Raw genomic sequence first — 25,403 nt, forward strand, 5'->3', positions numbered from 1 at the left:
GAAATCTATAACTGTTGCATCAACCCCCCACTGTCCCCATAAAATAACAGTTATTCTTTAACAAGCAATTTTTATATTGTAAAAAATGTCTTTCCCTTTGCAGGTCAGAAACCAAATTTGACTCTGGTTCAGGTATGTTTACATTAATAATGTTTTTCTGAGTATATTTTATTTAGATTATTCTCTGAGGAGTAATTCATCAGATCAAGAACCATTTTGATTTTAAACAGACGAGGCAGTCTCTTTTCAAAACATGAACCCCACCTCAAAGCAGGGTATTAGCTGCTTGGAATCATAACTTGAGATATTCACCCTGGGATTTTTGATAGTTCTGCAATAAGCATTAAATGCTCTCTATCTGCAGTTTTATTTTAAAAGCAGAGGTGGGGGTTGTACAGAATCATTTCTCAAAATAGAATATTAGTCTCTCAGTGGACAAAGCATCCTGAATTAGTTGAAGATTCTCTGCAAGTGGCTTGTCATCCAGTGCGGGTCATAGATATGTCCGATCCAACAAAGTGTGAAGAGTTTTAGCCAATAGAAACAGATATTTGTCTATGACTTATTAATTATTTATTTGTTTTATTGAGGGAGGAATGGAGAATTAAGGTCGCCTGAAGCCATCATTTTGTATCTGTCAAGACAAACTTTACATTCTAACAGACAGTAGCATATCAGCCGCAGGAGGTGTTTTCTTCCCATTAAAAGTGAATATAGCCTCATAATCCTTATGTTTGGCTGTGTCTCTGTGTCACTTGTAATTGTGAGCTGCAGAGTTTCTGATGGTATTTATAATTAAAGCACAAAAATTGCCTTATGTATAGTACTAAGAAATTATGCTCTTTAGTGAACTATTGATAGATAAATAAACATTAATGCTTAATTCCAGGAGAAATAATTTTCAGAAAAAATATGTAAATCTTGAATTTAAGACTAACATTTCTATTCTGGTTCGAGTTCCATTGTGTTTTAACTTTTGGAGAAGTTTTTGTTTATGATGTTCACAAAGAACCTAAGACTATATGTATATTTTCTGACAGTGGTGTTAAGAAGCCAACATGCCTTTTTCTTCAAAATCTTCTTTGTTTTATTGTACAGATTTATGAATTCCTCCAACTTGGTGAGACTCTATAAATAAGAAGTTTGTACATTTGAGTTAGCAATTTTACCTAATTTGAGAACTGTGATTCTAGAAATCTTTCCATTCTGTGTGTTCTTGGGCTTCAGAATCACATGTGACATTGATACTATAAGATAAGCATTTCTGGTTTACAGTATTGACTATATGGAGACTAAAGGCCTGGTGGATTATATCAACTATGGGACTTTTTAATTAATTTGTAGGAGGTGCCTCAAAATAGGGTAAAAAAATCTTTGTCATTTTTAGTAGTTAAAAATCTTTAATGAATAAAATTGATGAAGAATGGATTTTTACATAAAACTGTCTTTTTATCATTGCCAGTCACCAAATATTTATTAAGAACCTACTTTGTTATGATCCAATTTAATTTCCTAAACATCAGGTCAGAAATTGGTTTTAGTCTTGGGATCTGGAATATAGCTTTTAAAAATGAAAAAGTCCACTAGGTTCATTTTGAAGGTAAAACCTGGAAATAATGTACAAAACTGAAATATTAGGCAGCTATTGTCAAAGTCAGAAAATTTATGTTAAATTTTCAAATCCAAATTAAAGCATGCTGCTAAATTTCTGTACTGAAGGTTAGTGTTTATTCTGAAAATAGTTATAACATCTGTACAGACACACATCTTTCACTTTTGTGACCAAAAATTTTGTTCATGATTCTTATTTTTTTCACGTCCTAATTTTTTAATGCCTATCATGACAACATCTGCATGTCTTCGAAAACTATAAAGTTCTTTACTTTGAAAAATCTTATGGGGAATACTGATTAAAAGATTGTTTTTTAAATTATGAATTAAATATGTTGTGGAAAGAATTTAGGTGGTTTCAAATTAAGAAACATAATTTTTTCTTATAAACTCTTTCAGCTTATTATCTGTCAAATGAGGGAATCATGACAAAGTTAGAAATGCAAACTTTAGCATTTTATATCATAAATTTTGGTTAGCAAAAAGGTAGCATATTGGAACAATTAAGTGTATGACTTTAATAGGTTCAGATTCTCTATTGTTCATCAAATACAGAAAGTCATCTCACTCTGTTTAATGTTATGTACAGCTGTAACAGTGTTCCTTGACAAATGAGATTTTTAAATGAAGGAGGATGCCATCTTTCTAAGGAAAAAAAAAACCTTAAAAATAAATACAATAGTCAATGACTAGCCATAAAAGAAAGCATTCAAAGTAAAATTATACATATAAGACACACACACATAAATTTTTTTTCTTTTCAAGTAAAGAAGCCAACTTCTGCGGCACTTACTGCACATTTGCGGTTTGTGTAAATGAGTTTCAGGCTGTGGAGTGAGATTCAGGAGGAAAAAAAGGTTTCCTTGGTAGCACATGGTAAAAAATGTCAGTTGTTGAATATATACTAAAATGATCAACCTAGAAAGAGATTTAAAATTTTCTTATTAAAATTGTGTCAATTTTTTTCTTCAAAAACGAGTCTAGAGATTACTTTGTTTTCTGAAGTTTCAAAATTTTTTGTAATGAAAAATATCAAATATATATAAAGTAGAGGGTATAATATAACGAGCACCCATATATCCATCATCTAGATTTTACTGTTGTTAATAATTTTCCAAATTTGTTTCACTTTCTTTTTTTCTTAAAATATTTTAATGTAAAATACAAATATTTCACATGAACTTTAAAACCTGGAAATTATAGATGGTATTGACTTATTGAAAGAGATCAATTATTTTTAAAAATGTTTATTTTAAAAATTAAACAAAAATTTGGGTGACATATAAATTTTTACGGAAAGGATTGTGGCATTAGTATGTCCACATTCAGTTAAAGAGACTAAAGTTCTTTTTGTGGTGAAGGTTAAGAAACCTCAACCAGAAGGCAGAGGCGCTGAATTAATTCTGACCTGAGAACCCAAAGAATGTTCTAACCTCAATTAATTTGATTAAAACTTAAGCTGCCGTCCAGCTGTGTCCTCTACGTACTGACTTATATACTGATGGAACTCCAGTTCTTTTGGTTTAGCATAACTCAATTGTCTAAAGTTTTCGGCTTTGCCAGAAATCTTTCTAATGGAGTTTTTCGGTTTCCATTTTAATACTGTCTCCTAGTTGGTGTATTAGTGTTGCTTGCCTATGATTGTGTGGAGTTGGTGATTTTACTAATAGAGTAAAACAGGCTTCCTTTTATGTTCAGAAGTAGCAAGAAGCTGTGCTCTTTTCCTCACCGCCCAAGAAGGGAAGTTAGTTGATGCTGGAGGAAGCAGAGCATTGAGTTTAATGTAGTGATTAAACATGAAAGCCATATATCAAATCTCAGGAGAAACATGCTTTTGAAAGAGGCAGGGAACTGTGGAGCATATTGCATGATAGGCTATGTAAACAGAGCCCTGGAGGTCAGTGTGTGGATGCAAACCAATTAAATAAAGAACTTAGTGGCTTTGCTTTCTATCATTTGGATGGGGAGGATCACAAGTTAACTTGCACAGGGTTCAAGTGTAAACTTGGCTTGAGTAAGCTAGGCACCTTTGGAAACTTCATTAACTCTTTCAGTTCATTAACAGATTTTTAAATATTTAACTGAAGTCCCTAAAAAATTAAAAACAAACAAAAAAAATGTATGATCTGTTGGCCCTTCTGTACATACCCCTCAGCAAAGGTGCTAGTGATGAGTACAATGGAAGAGAAAGCAGAGGATGAACTGCTGAAAAGACCAGAGTTGGCTGTATAGTCAGGTTTCAAGAACATGCACATGTCTTTTAAAAACAACCCATTTGGAAAAGCAGAGCTTTTGCAGAATAACTGAAAAAAGATGTTTTTCTCTTCTGAATTCTGGGTATGAGACAAAGATATAGTTGGAATTTACTAGTCACTACATAACATCAGGATATTGTTATTTCTGTTCCATTAAAATAGAATAGTTTTCTGACCAAGAAAGACCTGAAGCCTATAACTGTATGTTAAGGACTGCCTGGTGTCTAATTCTGCAGTTCTAACCTTCTCTGGCAGTGTTTGGGTGAGAAAATGAAATACCAAGTTAAATGGTATAGTTTCATGGTCCATAAACATTCAAAACAAAGATTTTTTTTTTTTCTGTAGAGTCATGTTGGCTCAGAAAGTGAATAAGCTTATGTTTAGTGCATGTTGATTCTGGGCTGCTTGGAATAGCTATACTAAGGAAATGGACTCAGAGCACACCAACTGAAAGGTATAAAATTTCATGAAAGCAAATTATGGAGGATTAAGAAACCTAATGAGCATGGTTTAGTGTGGAGAGTAGAGGAGGGAGCTCACTATTAAATGGAGCCCAAGAGTGTACAAGGTTAGAAGATCCTAAAAGACACCATAATAAAGGCACAACAGAATATAATTATCCTGTTGAGGCAAAAGAAAAAAAAACCCTCCAAGGAACAAAAGCAGCTAGTGTCGCTTTTAAGATTTGTAGTTTAAAAGGAATCTACACTAGGGTAAGGAAATCAAAGAATATAATCAGTTAAAGCTTGAGGCAAAAATAGAATAAACTGATAATGTTGGTCATTAAGTTGAAGGGAAATGAGAAATTCAAATATAGTAGAACTAGAATTTTGAAAGTTTATAAGTAAATGAGACAGTTTTCCTAATATAGTCAGCCTTTCTCAAGAAATATTTATAAGGTAAACATTTTCAGATCTTATAAATGTGAGGATATGTCAACAGTATTTTTTAATTGCTAAATTAATTTTGTCATTTTGAATTTTAATTGTGGAGGTCTGGTAACAGTGAAGGATGAGGAAATAATATATAAATATAAGAATATTGAAATCTGTCATTTGTCATCATTCACTAATAGAAATGACTATTCATTAACTTAACATGGATTTATTAAGGAACACTACATGCCTGATGCAGAGCTTATTGCTGTGAGCAGGGTAGATACAGTTCCTTCTTTCATGGAATTTTACAAATAGTTGATCCATTATATAAATTCACATGGACTTCTTAGCATATTTAGCTGAGAAGGGCTAACAAGGTTAAATGCATATCCAGATGCTGATTAAATCTTGATATAAAACATAAACTAATATTTTTTAGACTTTCACAGATTCACCTTTTTTTTACTTTATTTTAACTATGTCACTTGTTTTCCACTTTCACTTTTAAGAGAATGGCTTAATAATGCTAATGATTAGTGTGTAGTTTTTCTATACCTTTTTAATAAGAACTGACAGTTCACATTTGATCATTATTAAAAGAGATTAACTTAGAACGATGGCAAATATTTGGGAATACTGTTCTCCTTATTCATTCATTCATTCATTCATTCATTCATTCATTCACTGGATCCTATTCAAAATTGGCCTGAAAAATCAGGCAACCTTTCTTGATAACAGTCTTACTGGACTGTGTAGAAACAAGCAGAGGGGACAAAACCCTTCATCTCCTTTGATAAAACGAAAGGCCAGGAAGCAGCGAGGCATATTGGCTAAGAGCAGAGGTTTGGGATCAGACAGATTATAACGAAATTTCTCCTTCTAATATTTTTCAATTGATTTTCTTGGATTCCATGTACACCATATGTCACATACTTAAATTTTGTATTTCCTTTCTTTCTAATTTAGCATTAGGGCATTTAAAGCTATGACTTCTCTTCATTAAAGCTTTAACTGAATCCCAGAGATTTTTTATATTCTATTTAAATAGTTGCAGTTTTGATTTTCTTTTGAACATGATTATTTAGGAAAGTGCCCAAATTTTTCTACTTTCTACTTTTGTTAGTTATTTCCAGTTTTGTTGTTTGATGGTCAGAGAATATGGCCTTACTGCTTTTTAGTAAGCCTGTTATTCAGTAATTATTAAAGTTTTATTTTTTAGCCTAATATGTGTTTAATTTTCATAACTTCAGTGGGTGATTTGAAAATTGTATTCTTTGCAATATAGTTATTTGATGCCTGTTTACTAGCTCAACCTGATTCGTGTTTTATATCATCATTTGTTGGTTTCTATTTTATCTGACAAGAACTGTGAGAGGAGAGATTGTCTGTGTGTGTGTGTGTGTGTGCATGCCTGAATTCTACTTCTTTAGGTATTTCCATCTCTGTGCCATTAGCTTCATGTACTCTCTGTTTGCTGGTACTAGCCATCTTGCTTGGGTCATGTATTATACTTAGTCCTCTTGTAGCCAACATTATTATGAATCAGAACTCATGGGGATGAAGTGCGCTCTAAATAGGAAACTTATGTTCCAAATTTATGTATGAAGCAAGAGGTGGTTTTATCACTGGTAAATACCAGTGCTTTCCCTTTCCCTGTTGCCCTCAATGCCATCTCATAGCTTTATAAAGAAAGAGGCTCAATGGGCAAAAACTAAAAGACTTCCCCCTAAAATCAGGCACAATACAAGGGTGTTCACTTTCACCACTTCTCTTCAACATAGTATTGGAAGTTCTAGCCTCAGTGATCAGGCAAGAAAAAGAAATAGAAGGTATCTAAACACAAAAGAAGGAAGTAAAGCTGTCACAGATGACATAATAGTATACATGGGAAAATCCTGTAGATTCCACCAAAAAACGACTTGACCTAATAAATGAATTTGGTAAAATGGTGGGATACAAAGTCAACATTCAGAAATCGATGGCATTTTTGTATACTAACAGTGAAATAACAGAAACCAGAAATTAGGGGGAAAATCCCATTTACTATAGCAACAAGAAAAATGAAATACTTGGGAGTAAACTTAACCAAGGAGGTAAAACACCTGTACTCAGAAAACTATATAACACTGAAGGAGGAAATTAAAGAAGGCATAAATACATGGAATCATACACTGTGTTAATGGATTAGAAGAATTAATACTACCCAAAGCAATCTATAGATTCAGTGCAATTCCTATCAAAATACCAATGACATATTTCATAGGTAAAGAACAAATATTTCAAAATTTAATATGGAACCATAAAGTGACCCCAAATAGCCTCAGCAATTTTGAGAAAGAAGATCATAGTAGGAGGGATCACAATACCTAATGTAAAACTATATTACAAGGCCACTGTAATCAAACAGCCTGGTAGTGGCATAAGAACAGACACATAGAGCAATGAAACAGAATAGAGAGCCAAGAAATAAACCCCTGACAGTATACTCAGTTAATATTTGACAAAGTGGGAAGGAACATAAAATGGAGTAAAAATACCCTCTTCAAAAAATGGTGTTGGGCCCTGGCTGGTGTAGCTCAGTGAATTGAGCGCGGGCCTGCGAACCAGACAATCGCGGTTCGGTTCCCAGTCGGGGCACATGCCTGGGTTGCAGGCTGGTTTCCTGCAGGCCAGTTCCCAGCAGGGGATGCAGGAGGGGCAACCGTACATTGATGTTTCTCTCCCTCTCTCCTTCCCCCCTTCCCCTCTAAAGATAAATAAATAAAAAATATTTTTAAAAAAGTTTAAAAAAATGGTGTTGGGAGATATGAACAAGTATATGCAAAAAAAAAAAAAAAAAAAGAAACTAAACCACCAACTCACACCATACATTAAAATAAACTCAAAATGGATAAAAGACTTAAATATAAGTTGTGACACGATAAAAGTCCTAGAGGAAGTCATAGTCAGGAAAATTTCAGATATCCCACACAGCAATATTTTCACCAATACATCTCCTAGGGCAAGGGATATAAAGGAAAGAATAAACAAATGGTACTACATCAAATTAAAAAGCTTCTGCATAGCTAAAGAAAACATCAACAAAATGGAAAGGGGGGAACCATATCAGAAAACGTATTTGCCAATGATACCTTGGACAAGGGTTTGATATCCAAAATATATAAAGAACTCATATGACTCCACACCAGGGAGACAAACAATTCAATTAAAAAATGGGCAAGGGACCTAAACAGACACTTCTCCAAGCAGGACATGCAGCGGGCCCATAGACAAATGAAAAAATGCTCAACATCATTAGCCTTCAGAGAGATGCAAATTAAAATCACAGTGACATACCACTTCATGCTGGTCAGAATGGCCATAATTAATAAATCAACAAACAATAAGTGCTGACAAGGTTGTGGAGAAAAGAAAACCCTAGTGCACTGTTGGTGAGAATGCAGATTGGTGCAGTCACAGTATGGAGTTTCCTGAAAAAACTAAAGATGGAACTGCCTTTTGACCCAGTGATTCCACTGCAAGGATTATACCCTAAGAATTCCAAAACATCAATTCAAAAGAACCTATGCACCCCATGTTCATGGCAGCATTATTTATAATAGCCAAGTGCTGAAAACAGCCTATGTGCCCATCAGTAATGTGTGGATCAAAGAACTGTGGTATATTTACACAGTGGAATACTATGCAGCAGAAAGACAGAAGAAACTCTTACCCTTTGTGACAGCATGGATGGAACTGGAGAGCATTATGCTAAGTGAAATAAGCCAGGTGGTGAAAGACAAGTACCATATGATCTCACCTATGAGTGGAACCTAATCAACAAAACAAATGAGCAAAATAGAACCAGAGACTTGGAAATAAAGAACAAACTGACAGTGACCAGAGGAGAGAAGGGAGGGAGATAACGGGGGAAAGCAGGGGAAGGGACAAACAAAGGAATGTGAATAGAAGATTCATGGGCATGAACAATGCAGGGGGTATTGACTGTGGGAGTGGGAAGGGATAGGGTAGGGGTGAGTAATAGGGAAAAAGACCACTGTAATTGAACAACAATAAATAAAATAAAAAAGAGGCTCTGAGCCATTATGATGCAAACCTTTGTTTCTCCACTTAGCATCTTCTCTTGTTCTTCCATCTGTTTGGCAATATCCTATTTATCCTTTAAGACTCAGCACAAGCATTGCTCTCTTAAATAAACATAGTCTTCCTTAACACCTTCCCAGCAGTTAGTGAGCTCTTTCTCTGTGTAAACATTGGGTCTTATACTCACATTTGTTATGGCACTTGTCATCTGCTGTAATTATTCATGTGGATTTCTTCTTTCTACTTCTGTAAGTTTCTTGAAGGCAACAACCTTGTTTTATTCAGCTTTGTAACTTTGGTATCTGATTTGAAATAATCAGTCAACAAACAAAAATTCCATGAGTTTGGGAATCTCAGTCTGTTCTGTTCCCAGTGTGATGGAAATGCTTAACTAATGACCAAAGATTTATTCTCCTTTTTCATAGCATAGAGTTGTTGTTGAGAAGTGGCTACTTGGCCAAGGATTACAATTTTCAGCCCCTGTGTGGGGACATATGATTAATTCTCCCATTAGAGTTTGTATCATTTCTGGGCCAGTGGGATTAAGTATCCAACATACTTCCCCACATTTCTCTTCCGCATCTGAGGTTACATCAGGGGCACGTTGAACATGATGGTATCAAATACATGGAAGGCATCTGCATCCTGAGTCATACTTGGAAGACATCCACCCAAGGGAGCCCTTCATCCAAGAACATCCTCATTGGATTTTGTAGAGAGAGAAAAATAAATGTTTATTGTAACAAGCCACTGAGACTCTGCCATTGTTTATTATGGCAGCTGGTGTTACATACCCTGACTAGCCCAGCGCCCAGAATACTCCCTGGCAAATAGTTGGTAATCATTGATTATCGTTGCATCAGTGACAAAATTAATGGCTAGGGATTATGTAGTCTAACCTGAAAATGATTCTTTAAACTAAGGATCATACAAATATAGTATGATCTATACATACTATACAAATATAGTATGATTCAAATATAATACTATATAATATAGTGTTATATTCTGTATAATCACTGAGCCTATCAATGATCATCACAATGATACAGTGTAACAGTATACCTGAAAAAGTGGTGACTTAAAACAATTATTTACATGTCTGTGGGTTGGTTGGGAGTTGGCTTATACAAGCTGGTCACAGGTTAGGTCTAGGTTTGCTCCATTTGTATTGTCATTGATGATAAAAGAGAAGAGTGCAAGCCCAACTATGCAAGCACATTTCAAGCCTCTATTTGTAGCAGACCTCTATTTGGTCTGCTAACATCTCATTGGCCAAGGAAGTCACATGGCCAAGCTCAGAGTAAAGGAGTGGGGAAAGAACTGCTGAGTCACAGGGTAAAGAGTGTAAAGATAGGAAAGGGAGAAGAATAGGAACCAATAATTGAGTCCACAACATTAGAATGTCATGTATTTAGATCAGTTATTCAGTAAAATGTAGAGTTAGAGTGATTATATTTTGAAAGTGGTTCCAATTCCTTTTTGTAATCACATTATTTGGTAACTTAAATTCAAAGGTGATGTTAATGGATACATAGTAATGAGAATATTTGTGTAGTGCTTTATATTTAAAAAGGGCCTTAATGACTCTTACCAAGTTAGGACTCACAAAAATCTTAGTAAGATACACAGGGATACTTTTACCAATGAAGGAATTGAGATAGAGAAAGGCTAAGAGACTCACTTAAAGCCATTTGGCTTGTAAATGTCCAAACTGGTATTGGAGTTCAGGTCTCCAAGTTGCAAGTGTTGTATTTTTTTTGTATTGGATGATGAGATAGTTCTTTCAATGAGCAATTTTTGTTTTTATTTTAATTTTTCTATGATTAGCTTTTTATTTTTCTATAATTACTATATTTAGTAATTGCTATACATTATAATTATATTTTTTTTCTCAAAGTTAACATAATAATATGATTATAAGCACTCCTTGAAAATACAAAGTATAATACAGATTTATGTAAGATTGCAGTGTGGCCATTATTAGGTTATTGATAAAGTTTCTGGCAGTTTCCCAAGAGGTCTTAAAAGGTAGGATTAATTGCCTTGGTAATTTTTCTGTGTTCTACTTTCTAGTCTTAAACTTTCAGGCTCAGAAACCCAGATGTTTCATTATCGCTCAGTGATGGACCAAAATTGACAAACTTAGAAGACATTTAGATGAAGCTAGAATGCCGATGCATTTGCTTATGATGAAAAGTAAAATTTTCAGTGGCTCAGAACACTTACATCTGCTTGTCAGTGTCTTCTTTATAAGTGGTGAAGCTATATTACTCACAAAATTACAATAAGAACTTACTTTGTCAATTTGCCAAAATAAATCATTCATATTGGGATCGGAATCTTCTTACTATAGTATATTATCACCCTAAAGACTGACCTAGATGAGGAGTTGGATTATAACCAGCACTGAACAGGAACAATGGGAAACAGACAAATTGAGTGTTTAGCTTTGAAGTTTAAGTTAACATGAATTATCCATCTCAAAATAGGGATGGTCCTGGCCAGTGAGACCTTGTATAACCTAACATTCTTTGGCTTCACCTTTATCTACTCGCCCACTCACCCATGTAGAAGAGAGCTTTGTGGTTGGGTCTGGAAAGCAGCCTACAGGCCCAGTGAACAAGGCTTTGTTTCCAAGGTCTGGGAGCAGGAGACCATGTGTAGCAATTTCAGAACTTAAGAGTTACAATTTAAATTGTAACTCTTAGCTACCCAAAACACACATTATAATTGTAATGCTTTAACGTACCACTTCACCATACTGAAATTAAAATAATGTACCTGCAGTATTACAGATCATGTTATAGAACATTTTCATTATTCTAGAATATTCCCTCAGTTTTCCTTTAGTTCATTCCTACTCTCCAGAGGCAAGTGCTATTCTGAGTTCAATCACCATTAATTAAATTAGTCTATTCTTGAACTTCATATAAATAGAATCATACTCCTTTGTGTGTGCTGTCTTTTGCTTTATATAGTATTCTTGAGATTTATTCTATAATTTACCAGACATTATTGCTGAATAGTGTGAGATGAGATGCATGTTTTGGTCTAAATCTGGCTCCCATTCATGCAGTTTGTTTACTGTTCAGTCTCTGTTTTCTAAAATCGTCAGGCCCAGAATATTGCTATTCATGCATTGAGCCAGTCTGTAGACACTTTCACTTTGACTCTGCATGATGGGTCAAATTGCATGTGCATAGAGATCCCTCTGTGTAAGAAGTGGTGGAGGATATATAAGTATGACACAGTTTCTGCCCTCATAGAGCTCACACTGTAATTGAAGAGAGGACACACACACGCACACACACACACCTGCAGGTGTGGGACAACATGAGTGGTTTTAGTAATGGAATTTAGAAGAAGAGGAATGACTTCAGGCCCCTGTGATGGATTAGGGAGGTTCCTCATTGGAGGTAGAATTTGGGTTTTTGGATTTTCAGAGATAAATATTAAGAGAGAGGTCATTTTAGAGAGCCACTTAAAGTCAGGCACAGAGGCAAAGGTGCAAAATATGTTTCAGGAACAATAAGTAAACCAACTTGCTAGGATTGGAGGTTTTCTCTTGGGCAGTAATGTTGTAGTTGAAAGAGTTTGGACCTAACTCTGGAGATAATAATAATGATAATAATGGCCCTGGCTGGTGTAGCTCTGTGGATTGAGCACAGGCCTGAAAACCAAGCAACCACGGTTCGATTCCCAGTCAGGGCACATGCCTGGGTTGCAGGCCAGTTCCCAGCAGGAGACACACAAGAGGCAACCACACATTGATGTTTCTATCCCTCTCTCCTTCCCTTCCCCTCTAAAGATAAATAAATAAAAAATTAATAATGATAATAATGCTAACACTGACTTTATGTTTACTGTGTGACAGGCACTGTGCTAAGTGCTTTATAATAATTTAATCTGTATAACCAAGCATCATTATTCCCTTTTCACAGGTGAGTGGAAAGAAAGGTAGGATATTTTGTCCAGTTATGTAACTTGTAAGTGACAGAACTGGGATTTGATCCCAGACAGCCTGATTTCAGAGCCTGTAGTCTTAACCATTATGCAATTTTAGAAAAACCCCTAAAATCCTAGAATATAATTTGATGTGATGAAATATTTATAAATGTTTTACTAATATACCCTTTTACTCATACACGTGACAATTTTTATTCACATATATGACATGCTTGTCCAAACACCCACACAAGTTGTAGAAATTTTCACCTCCATTAGGACGAGATGGATCTCGCCTTTTAAATTATACTACATGGGAATTTATTCAGTTTATTACCAACTGCTTTACAGTTAGCAGTATTCTTTAAAATATTGTCTCAATATGTGACTTTTGCTGATTTATTTACTGGGAAATTTGTTGTTTTTTTAATCAGAGCAATGTATGAATATATTTTTCTAGCTATAAGATTTTATAGTTTTTCACAATTGTAGAATACTACATATCTAGAACTTAAAATTTTCTAGTTTCAGCATATATGCTAATACATAGAAAAAAATTCCCTCCAAATCCAATTTTAAAATCATATTAAATTTTTTTCATGGTGAAATATAATTTTTTCCCTGAAAGTGTTCTCTGTAACACTAGTATGCATTTTATATAACCTAAGAATTTTATAAACTGGAAAATATGAAAACAAAGATACAAAAGCAAAGATAACTATACATTATGATGTAGAGGCATTGACCCATAAAGCAGAGTCTCAGGTTCAATTCTAGGTCAGGGCACATGCCTGGGTTGCTGGTTTGGCGCCTATGAAAGGCAACCAATCGATGTTTCTCTCTCACATTGATGTTTTTTCTCCCTCTCTTTCACCCACCCTTCCCCTCTCTCTAAAATAAAAAAGATAAAAATTTTTATTAATGAAACACTAAATGGGAAATTTTAATATTATTTCATCAATTAGGAAGTTTAATCATGTTCAATTTCACAAATGTTTGTTGATTAAACAACCAGGTAAAGCTTTTAAATACTGAGCAAGTTATTTGTAAATTATTTTAGAATAATTTAGTAACTAACAGAAATAACTCTGCCTAAAAATATATTACCTTTAGGGTATTTTTACGTGATTGTGATAAGCATGAAAGACAGTCACCTCTCTTTGCTGCTTGTCTGTTATTTCATAGTTAGCAAGGAGGCTTTGATTATCTTGTGCTTGTGTGCCTACACATACCAAGGAAGAAATAATCACAAATCACAGTGTCAGTTTAATTATATGAGGCCTGCCCAGAAAAAGTGGAGCCATTGTTAATATGAGAATGGTTTGTGCAGTATCGATATAACCTGGCAGCCAAGGAGAATGGACTGGAATGGGCATGTATGAACAAAGGTGACTTCACTGTACCAGTCAGTAGGGACAGTAGATGCTGTTGAGCAGCATGTGTACTGTGTGACCATCACATCCAAATTGACTGAGCAACTAGAGTAATGAATCTGCATCAAATTAAGCATTAAACTTGAACATTCCTCCGTGGAAACTATCCCGATAATTCAGAAGGCTTTCAGGGATGATGCAATGAGTGCAGTGAAAATAAAAGTGTGGCACAAGTGCTTCAAAGGTGATTGAGAATTTGTTGAAAGTGACATACATTCTGGAAGGCCTGCAACAGGCAGAACACCTGAGAGTATTGAATGTGTACAGGCTGCAATCAACAAAGATCAGTGACTGATTGAGAGAACTAGAAGCTGATCTGGGAATTCCAAAAACTACTGTGTCTGAGATTTTGATGCAGGATCTTGGCATAAAACGTGCTGTGGCAAAATTTGTTCTGCAGCTTCTGCTACTAGAGCAGAAGGAACACCATGCTGCAGTTGCTAATGACTTGATTCAAATTGCTGCCAATGAAGCAGATTTCCTCAATAAGGTCATTACTGGATGAATCATAGAACTATGTAAGGTCCCAAGGTGCCTGCTTTGAAGGCAACTGAGGCATCACTGTCCTGTGTACAATGTTTCTTGTATCTTCATCAATAAATGTCCCTTTTTCATATTATATGACTGGATACATTTGGAATACTGTTGATTCTACAGCTAGTTACTGTTCACAATATCTTAGCATTTATAAACTTCTTGGTGGTAAGAGTGACAATAAAGTCATAATAAGTAAATAGCTTTTCCCAGTGTAGAAAATTATATAAGTGAACAAAGCTGCATTGTTAGAATTATTTTAAGTTTAAAGATACAGAACTCCATATTAACCAACTTCATTAGTTAATAGGCATGCCTTTATAGATTTTGGGGAAATATAGACAGTTTCATTATATTCTTACACATGGTTAATTCTAATCTCTATTTTTGTAACCAGTTTTTAAGAAATTAATCTTTTATGATTAAAAAATACTTTGTTTTAAAGAAATCCAAAGTATATCATATCTTAGCAGTTTTTTTAATTGTCTTCTAGAAATTCCCCAGTATGAGCTCACCTTTAACAGGAACCTAAACAACAAAACAAACAAGCAAGCAAAATATAACCAAAGACACTGAAATACAGAACAGGCTGACAGGGACCAGATGGGAGGGGGGAGGGAATTTCAGGGGAAAAGGGGAAGAAGGGTTTACAGGAACAAGTATAAAGGACACATGGACAAAAACTAAGGGGGTGGAAATGGGAGGGAGGTGGGGAGTACTGGGGGGAAGCAAGCTGGGATGGGAGTAAAGGCAGAAAACTGTACTTGAACAACAATAAATATAAATTTAAAAAGTAATTATATTAATTTTCATGTCTATCTTATAATCAGTTTATACTTTCATATTCTCTCAAAATATTTCAAATTTGTATATTAGAAATCTAAAAGATATCATGTTTTCTATAAAATAATTGGTAGGAACTTAGTTTTTTACTTTATTCTTCTTACTGCTAGATTTAATAATCTTTCTCTCTGGGCATAATCTTTCAAAAATATTTTTCCCCATTTCATATGAATCTTGATGTATATGATGTCACCACACAAGTCATGTGGCTAGGTAACAAAAAGATCAAGGTTCTGCATTTTATCTGTTACCTGCATTTCTCCCTAAGAGTGAATGGGATGGCTTTATGTAGCCTTGTCAAAAACAGGAAAGCTATGGTTTAGAAATGTTTTAATCTGTTTCAAATACTTTAGCAGGGCAATCTGGTAAAAGTGACATGACTAATGACTGAAGGAGATTAAAATATTTTCACATTCTGTTTTTAATGACCACTATCTTAAGCTTCTGCTTTAAAATTTATAACTAGTAAAATATTGCAGGAAAATATATCATTCATAATTCATAATTGAAGTTGTGGTTTACCTTATCAAATTGTGCCCATTATTTAGCCAAACAGCATAAATTAAAAATAAATGTTAACTGCAATATAGCTTTAATGATATTCTTGAATATATTCATTAAAGTATTTATATTTATTAAGTTCAGCAGAAAAGAGCTAAGATTGTTATTTTCAATTAGACAGTAACACTTCAGTCAGTATGTAATTTTCAAATTTATCTTTCCAACCTGTAGATCTTCATCATTTGTAAATAGGCCATTTGAGAAAGTTTAACTATAAATGTTTTCTATGTGTATAAGTAGGTGGCAAGTGTAACTATTCATGTTGGAGTTTTGCCCATTGATTCCAGTTGCTCTGTCTTTTTTTTATCCAGAGATAATGATGTGTATTCAATCTTTGTCATATTTACCTAGAGGAAGTCTTTTTAATCCCTCATTTTTCTCCTTTACTGAGGTTATGTGTAAATATTGCATAAAATGGCAAATGGAAGAAAGTCTGTTTTGTCTAAAGATACCAGTCATCTTAAACAAACACATCGGTCTGTCTTTGAAAGCATAACGATAGGAGTTTTGTTTGGTGGGTGCAGAGGAGGATGGATAAGACAAAGCAAAGTATGTTGCACATGGTATGAACTGGTATGAAACCCCTTCAAAAACTGGATAAACTTTTCTGATTGTGTTCACTTAAGGGAAGCACCCTGCCCCCACCCCACACTGTTTCAGTGCTTCTTCCATCACCACTGGCCTTCGTGCCGTGGAAACTCGCACTGATCTCTGACAGAAGCTGGAAGCTGATCTTTGATCAGATATCTTGTAGCACAATTTTCTAGAAAGCCAGGTATGTGAATGTATATAGGTCCATATAGGAAAAAGGAACATGTTACTTTAATTATGTCTGATTTTGAAATCTCACAAAATAGAATAAAATACCTTTAACTTCCTCTACTGTGAACTCTTCAGGGACAGAGGCCCTGTTTAATCCCTTTATTATATTTATCCCCAGCAGTAAGCATAGTTGGGTCACAAGTGATTACTGAATAAGTGTTTACTAAGGCAGTGCCAAATGAATTCATGTTTAATTGCTTATATTTGCTCACTTACATTTATTATGAAAAATAATATATTTGGTATTGTTCTTGCCATCTTTCTTTTTATGATCTTGTCCTTTTTCCCTGTTGGTTGGAATGATTAAATTTTTACATTTAAAAACTTCTAGTATGAGTTGAACATACTATTTCTTATCTATCTATATTTAATTTAAAGGAACATATTTGACTTCATATTTTTTGTTAATGTTGGGAATTAATTAAAATCTATAACTTCTTTCCACTTCTCTCAATATGAGAACTTTAGTACTTTTAACTTGTCTCTGAGCCCTAGGCCCTTAGGCTGCCTCTACTCTGGAATTTTTATAATACTTCTCATTATGCCACTACTTCCTTAAAATTAATTTCTTAAGAATTCTGTTAAGCATTACAGCCACATTGTTAACCATTTAGACTTAACTATTTAATTTTATCTCATTATTTATTCGCAGATGTTTCTTATGTCCCAATCTTTCTTAGGACAGTAGTAGTAGTTCTTTAGGTATTTTGTTGTAGTAGTTCTTTAGATATTCTTTCAGAAATTGTTTTTAATAGCAAACTATGAGTTACTTTATAGATAGACTGTTTACTCACACTTCTCTTGATATCCAAAAGGAATTAAAGGCAAAAGACACACACCACTGTGCATTATTCTCCAAGTGCAAAAATGGTGAAGAGAACTTAGATGATCCTAAGATCTTTGTGTGGGTTTCCATTAAAGATGGACTTTTTATTTTTCTTTTAAATGCAAAACTTTTTAATAGATATGATATGAATTTAGTTTATAATTCATATGTTAAAAATATCCTCTTGTAAGAAAAAAAGGGAATTTTTTAGTTATCATACAGTTAAAAATGTACACTTCAAAAAATACTTAATAAGCACCTTTCTGTGCAACAAATATTCAGTATTGAGGAGGAACATGAAATACACTACTGGTTAAATGTATTAAAATATATATTTTTTCATGTAACAGCTTAAATTTGGCCTTTGTAATTTTTTAGTTTTGCTTTTAAGTATATTTTTAAAATTAAACACATGAATAATAAATTTTCAAGATATATTATTATCTTTCATTAAATGAGAGTACAAATAGCACCACTTTTTAAGTGTCATTATCCATTTTGGATAATTAGTTAAATTAACAACATGTTAGAACGATTCAAGGGATGAGAGGATTTCCCTTTGTTTTTCTAGTTCACAAAGATTAATGTAGCAAAGACCTTTCATGTCAGTTTTGTTTTAAGGGAAGGAACAGAGTTATCTGTTATGCAGATATATGTACCTTTAATATAGACTATATTTTCTGATATTTCTCAGTCTTATCTCATTATTTCAACTTACGGGTTTATTTATGTAAGGCTATTGTAGAGTTAATGGATGACAGGGTTATAGTACCACATTAGTATCTTACTTTAAAGGCATTCAGGGAGCGAGTTTGACACAACAAAGAATGTAGTTTGAGAATAAAAGGCCATGAACAAAGGGAAATTAGAGGGGAATTTGGCAAAGTGAATAAATAAAGGTTTGTACATTTTAAAGACTTTTGAGTTTTACTGTGAAATAGCTTTCCAGAAAATAATTGTGCCAATTTATACTCTCACCAGCTATAGTTGTCTTCTTTCTTTTCTTCTTTTATTTTTTCTTTTCTCTCTTTCTCTCCTTCCTCCTTTCCCCTCCCCCTCCCTCCATGTCTCTGTCTCTCTTTACTCACCAAATATTGACCAATCTTATAAGTGAAAAGTAAAACAATAAGGTTGTTTTAATTTGTTTCACTTATTGTTGTTTTAATTGCATTTTAATGACTGGAGAAATTTAATATTTTCTTGCTTAGTATTACTGATCAGTTAAAATTCTTCTTTTGTAAACTGCTTACTAACGTGTGTGTGTGTGTGTGTGTGTGTGTGTGTGTGTGTGTGTCTAGGTGTAAGGGCAGGGCTTAAATCAGGCACTGCCATTTTGGATCCTGGTCCTATCTTTCAAGCATGTGTATTTTGAGGCAAGTAGTATAATCCATCTGAGCCTAGTTTCTTCACTTGTAAAACAAGAATACTTATAATATTTACTTCAATGTTGGGATGATTAAATAAAAAACACAGAGCACTTAGCAAAATTGTTGATACATATTAGGAAAGTTGCTACTGATAAAATATGGTGATAATGAGTTAAGTATTTTTCTAACTGATTGCTTAATGTTTAATTTTAAGATTTTTTTCTTATACAAATTAAAATATTTTTATTAGTAGTATGTCAGTCTTTTATAATATTTACTTTGGGATTATGTTAAGAAAATAATATTTTGCATATTTAATAAGTTATTTTTAAACTAAAAAACTTTGACAGTATATTTCCCTGCATTATTGGTATGTTAGGAAAATTCTCTGCTATTTTATAAATGCCTTTGTGTCTATTATAAAAATGCTTCTGTCCTTGGGCCAAGTATTAGTACTACCCTCCCCATCCCTACCCCAACACACATGCGCATACACAGGCACACACACACAGTTGAATGACTTCTCTGGGTCAAGGCAAGTACACAGGACATAGACCAGTGAGTGAGGGAGCACGATCTCCAGTTTACCTCCGCTTGTCTCTTCCACCAAGTTTTCTTTGTACAGCCCAGATTACACTATGTCATGCAATGGCCCCGTGTTTCAATGTTACCACAAAATGGCTTTTGAAATAAGATTAATTTTGAGAAATTAATCATTAACTTATCTAAATCCGTGTGCATAATTCAACTGAATTGAGCAACCTTTTATATAGGTACTTTTATAAAAGAAAAGCCTTTTTGTTTGAATATTACAGGCAAGAAATAAGAGTGCTGGCCCCAATCATACAGCCTCTATTCTTCTATCCTGGGTATTAATTCATGAGCTCTTAAGGGTTGATTTCTTTCTCCTAGTAAATAGTGATGTTAATGACCCATCTGAAGCCATGTATTCTCAAATGTTTTTCTTGTTATGGGAAAACTGATAGGTATTATGTTGAGTCTCAGGCAAAACGTGCTTTGCAGAAGTCACCGTTTAACTGTGCTTAACTGCCCTATGGTACTCCTTTCTCTTATTCCTCTAATCCTGTATAGCTTATTATTCATGATTTTTCTTACCAACCTTGCAGCCATTTAAAAACATTGCTTTAATTTTTTAATTATTTTTTTTCTTTCAGTTTTTCCATCACCATTTATCCCCCCATCCCCTCTTCTACCTCCACCACTGCCCTCCATCCTGCAGCCACTTTATGCTGTGTGCCTTGGAGCTCTCATCCCGTTGAAAACACATTCTGATTTACCCTCCAATCTCCTCAACAATGTTTTCTTCATTTCCTTGTTCGGAGACTTGTTTCTCTCCCAGGGTCCATGCTGTAACTGCAGGTTTTCCCCATACATAGAGGCGGTGTCAGGAGTAACTCTTCATACCTTCTTCAGAGCCTCAGTGCCCCTTTCTCGGGTAAGAAATCCTCTCTTGAGTTTTGCCATCCTATTCAACCACCTGTTGCCATTCGCCATTGCTGTGGTCTGTTAGCTCTCTGGTAATGCCAGAGATATATATTTATTTATTTATAATGCCATTTATTTGGGATATTAGTCTCCCACTCTAATGCTTGCCATCCTCATGGGTGATTTCAGTGACCACGTGGACAGTCCAACCAGTGTGCTAGGCTGCTCACTGTTTGACTTTCTTCCACATCCATCCTAGACTCCGGTGACCATTTTGTTATTTTTGCCAGTACCCTCTGGGTTCTGGATTTGTTTTGCTTTGTTGAATTCCCTGGGAAACCCTCAACCATCTGCTTTCACTTGTGGCTCCTTCATGCCCGCTGCATGGCCCTGCTAAAGGAAAGACCATAATTATGGAGTATTTGCCATCAGAGATTTATGGTCTTCAACTTCAGATCACCTCTTGGCACTATTCTGCAGTCCTTCTATGTCTTTATCACGCATTTCAAATCCCCTTATCTGCCACCCTCTTCTGTCTCAGAAATAATCTTGCCTTCTATTTCATAGAGGTTTTTGAGGCTGTGAAATTTGAGTCCATCCACTTTTCCCTCCTGTAACTACAAACATCTCTACCAACACTTACCTCCTTTCTTACTTGGCTAAAGGAAGAGGTGCTCTTTCTTCTAGTATCCTCATCAGCCCTGCTCCTGTAGAATGTTATTCTATCACTTACTTACGCTAATTCCTGAATTCTGAAGTTCTTTGATTTTGCTTACTTCCCCACAGTCTGATGATGAGTTCAAATCATTCCATCTTCTAAAAAATCGAAACACAATGTTAAAAATATTATTCTCATTGAATACTCTATATCTCGTCTTTCCATTGGAGTCCAGGCTTTCGGTACCCTACACTGCTTCTCCTTCTTCCTTATTCACAGAATCAGCATAGTAGAAAAAGACAAAGACTAGAAGAATTATTAAGGATCAATAAGCATTTGCAAAAATTCAATCTAACTATAAATGTTTACTAAAAATTCAGAGCTTCAAAAATTTGGGGAGATGTTTACTCTCAAATATTACTGATGGAAATACAAATTGATGCAATCTTCCTGAAAACCAGTTTGGTAATTGCTTAATCCAGTAAATCCACTTTGAGAGATTTTATAAAGAAAATATTCAAAGATTAATGTGAAAGAATGTTCAGGAAACATTATTTACAGTAGCAAAAAAAGGGAAATAACCTAAATGTCCAATAATAAAGGAAGGTTACCACTGTCTCTCTCTTCATAGAAAAAAGCCTAAAAGTAAACACATCACAAGGTTAATGGTAGTTACTTTAGAGGTAAAATTGTAGGTGATATTATTACCTTCCGTATGCATTCCTGTAAATCAAGCTAGTTTTATTTACAAGAACATATATTGCACACATAATCAGAGAAAAAGAAAGGTATGTATACCCCTAACACCCCCCCACCACATCTCTGCCCCAGCCAAAGAATAGAGATTTTTCTAAAATTGTGTTTCTATGACCATATTCTTTCAATGTGTTCTAATTATTCCTTAGTTCACTTTCATGAAACGTTGGAGCACATTATAAAACGGATGGGGAACATGATTTTCCCATCAAGTGTTTGAACGATGATAGGCATATGTTGACTGGTGCACAGTGTTAGTGGAGGGAGGAGAGGAACCCAGCAGTCAAGGATATGTGGCAGCATCACAGGAGAAGAAAACCAGCTGAAAACAAAGGAACCACATCATCTCAAGCTAATAGGCAGTAGGTGCACATCAGTGTTGGTAGGTTGTCTCGTAATAATTTCACTGGCTATTACAACTGAAAGTTAAAACATCATTTAGTTAAAAATAAGGATGGGTTTGCTTCTTTCACCCAAAATGGGAAACAGTGATTAGTGATGGTAGTGCATTCCTCTTTAGAGGCTACAGGCAGCCATTGGTTAAATAGAGATGTTCATGATAAATGCATCTTGCTGTAATCTTTTAATTTGTGACTTTACATATATAGATTAAAATTACTATATGGACTCCCTGGCTCTGTCCTTTGCTCATAATTCATATTTATACAGGTGATACTATCATCATATGAAACACTTGCCAGAATATGACATACAGAACATTCTCAACCAAATGAATAGGTTGTTTGTTAAAAGCGCATTTGTAGGTTGGTGTTTTTGAGTGTAGAACATGATTTGCAATAGAAAAATTAGATTTCAAGACCAGTTCATCAGACATGTTTAACCTGTAATGTATTTGAGAATACATAATAATTTCAGTTAAAAATATATTCAGAATTTCAGGTTAAGATGTCAAGAATCAAGTCCTCATTCCACTATTTTATGTTAAGTATTTTTAAAAGCATTTCCTTAGCTCTAGAGTAGCCCCTAGAGGAGTTTTGAGCAGATTTTATAGATGATTAGGTACAGGCTTTGCCCAAGGTAGTTCTTAACAACAAAGGATTGGAAAATAATGTTTTTGGAGTTGTAGAGATTGAGGAAGCATGAAGAAAGGTGCTGGAAGAGCTACTAACATCAGGGGTCCCCAAGCCCTGGGCCTCGGACAGCAGCCCGTTAGGAACCAGACTGCGAGCAAAGCTTACATGGACTCTGCCTCCTGGCACCACCACCCTCTCCCTGCCCTCATCCCAGGTGCCAAAGAGATTGAGGACCACTGACCAACATGATTGTGAAAGTGACACAGGATCATGAAGAGCTGAATTAGAGAAACTTTGAGCCAGGTTCTAAAAGAAAATGGAGTATTTCAGGAATTGACAGATGGGGGGAGAAGGAAATAACTGAACTTCAAAATTAGTGTTTCTTGAATGATGAAGCTCTACAAAGCCTGTCTAATTTTCCAGCCACAGTAGTCTTGTTACCTATTCTTGGAGTTACTTACACTCAGTTTGAGCCCAACTTCAGCTCTGGTTACCAGGTCCAATTTTACCTAGAGCAGTTTTTCTCCATATTAGCCACATATATGAGTGATCTGAGGAACTTTTTAAAAATATAGGTTCCTGGACCCATCCTAATTAACTCAAAGTCTTTGCAGTTGGGACCCAGACATGGGCATTATTGTAAAAGCTTCTCAGCTCATTCTAATGTGGATTGTGAGTGAGAATTGCTGGTGAGAGTCAGAAACAAATCACACAGGTAGAAATAGTGGGTGTCTGTTTTATTCACCGTAATACCTCTGCACCCAGCATAGTGCTTGATTATTAATAAGAAATCAATGAATATTTGCTTGAATGAAAGAATGAGTCAATGAGTAAAGAATGAATGGATTCAATTACCTCTAATTCCACATGTTATAGTTCAGCTTTAGGTCACATTTACAGCGAGTCTCTTTCTGACCTTTTCTCAATTCAGACAACCCTGATTCCTAAGAATTATTTACCCCATTTCATGTCTGCTCTTTTTGGTCCCTGTTTCTCAGTCCTTGTTGTCAGGACCCTGTCAAGAACTCTGCCCTTCTCAAATCAAACTCACCTCCTAAGACACAGACTATTGCCCTCAAATCCCAGCCGCACAGCTGAGGGCTTGTGCGTTTGGCTGGCGTCTTGAATTCTTCAGTGCTACTTCCCCCAGAATCTGCTTCAGCGTGTTCTTTCGTTTCCATTGCAAACGCCCTCTTGCTTTGGATCTAATGTGTAGTTTGTCGGTACAGAGGAGCAGTTCTTTTATCCAGTGAGGCTCGTCAATTATATCATTCATATAATTTTCTTTACTGCTTTTTGTTTACACTTATTTTTTCTTTTGAAAGTTTCGCATTAACAACACCCACAATAGTTGAAGATTATGGTTTCCTTGTATTTCTAAGAGTTTACTGCTTTACAGTAGATAAAAAGTTCATGAGTGTTATATTTTTTAGAATTACTACCTTCTTATTAAAAATATTCCTTTTTATCCTAGTTAACGGTTTTCAAGTAGAATTTCTTTGGTCTGATAGTAACAATATCATCCTGCTTTTCTTTTGTTGTATTTATCTTTCATATCTTTGTTATTTCATAATATTTAATCTCTTTTGGTCATTTTATGTGCCTCTTATAAACATAACTAAATTTTGCATTTTTTACCTAATATGAGAATATTTACTTTTAAATTGAAGAATTTAAACCTTTCGCTTTTTTATGCTCAGAGACAGTTTGAAAAGTGCATACCATTTTATTTTATGATTTCTGTTTGTTATTCTTGTTTCATATGTTTGTATGTATTTGCTTGCTTAGAAAGGAAATATATACACACATATACATACAGATATTATAAAATTATGAAAGTCACAAAAAGAAAAAATTTCCAGTAGTCCTATTAGTCTATCATTCGTGTGTATAGATATGGATACTTCCATTATCTAACTTTAATTTTTAAGAAATAAAAATGAGTTTATCATGATTATATTGCTTTGTAGCCTACTTTTCCACTGAGCAGAGAGATATCATGAACATTTTGCATGCCACTAAACATTTATAATAGTTTTTTGGTTTAAAAATAATTTAAATATAAAATATTATAGTTATTTTTATATGTACACACATATTCTGTGTATATATACATATAAATATAAGTATCCTCTGATTAAATAGGATTATGTAGACTTGTGGGTAGGTCTTTAAATTACAGAAGTGTGGAATATGATATCATTCATGTAAAACATGCATATATATGAAGTGAATGCTTATATGTTTGAATATGTATATTGATGTATTGAATACAGCTGTATACTTGAATTTTTTAAATTAAGAATGTGTTTATGTATTGCTTATATAATAAAAAATCAGCTAACATT

The 25,403-nt window shown here is 34.5% G+C and overlaps 1 protein-coding gene across 3 annotated transcripts in view; it reads left to right on the top strand.

Annotated features, from left to right (window-relative positions):
• Positions 1-25,403, top strand: part of MSRB3 (methionine sulfoxide reductase B3) — a 167,351-nt gene that overhangs the window by 93,290 nt on the left and 48,658 nt on the right. For all 3 annotated transcript variants that reach the window (XM_053662048.1, XM_053662049.1, XM_037136028.2), the window contains one exon: positions 104-132. In XM_053662048.1, the coding sequence (XP_053518023.1) occupies positions 104-132 (29 nt within the window). The remainder of the gene's footprint in view (positions 1-103; positions 133-25,403) is intronic.

The sequence above is a fragment of the Artibeus jamaicensis genome, unplaced genomic scaffold (genome assembly GCF_021234435.1).
Source record: "Artibeus jamaicensis isolate MK-2021 breed Jamaican fruit bat unplaced genomic scaffold, CSHL_Jam_final contig_233, whole genome shotgun sequence".
Taxonomy (NCBI): domain Eukaryota; kingdom Metazoa; phylum Chordata; class Mammalia; order Chiroptera; family Phyllostomidae; genus Artibeus; species Artibeus jamaicensis.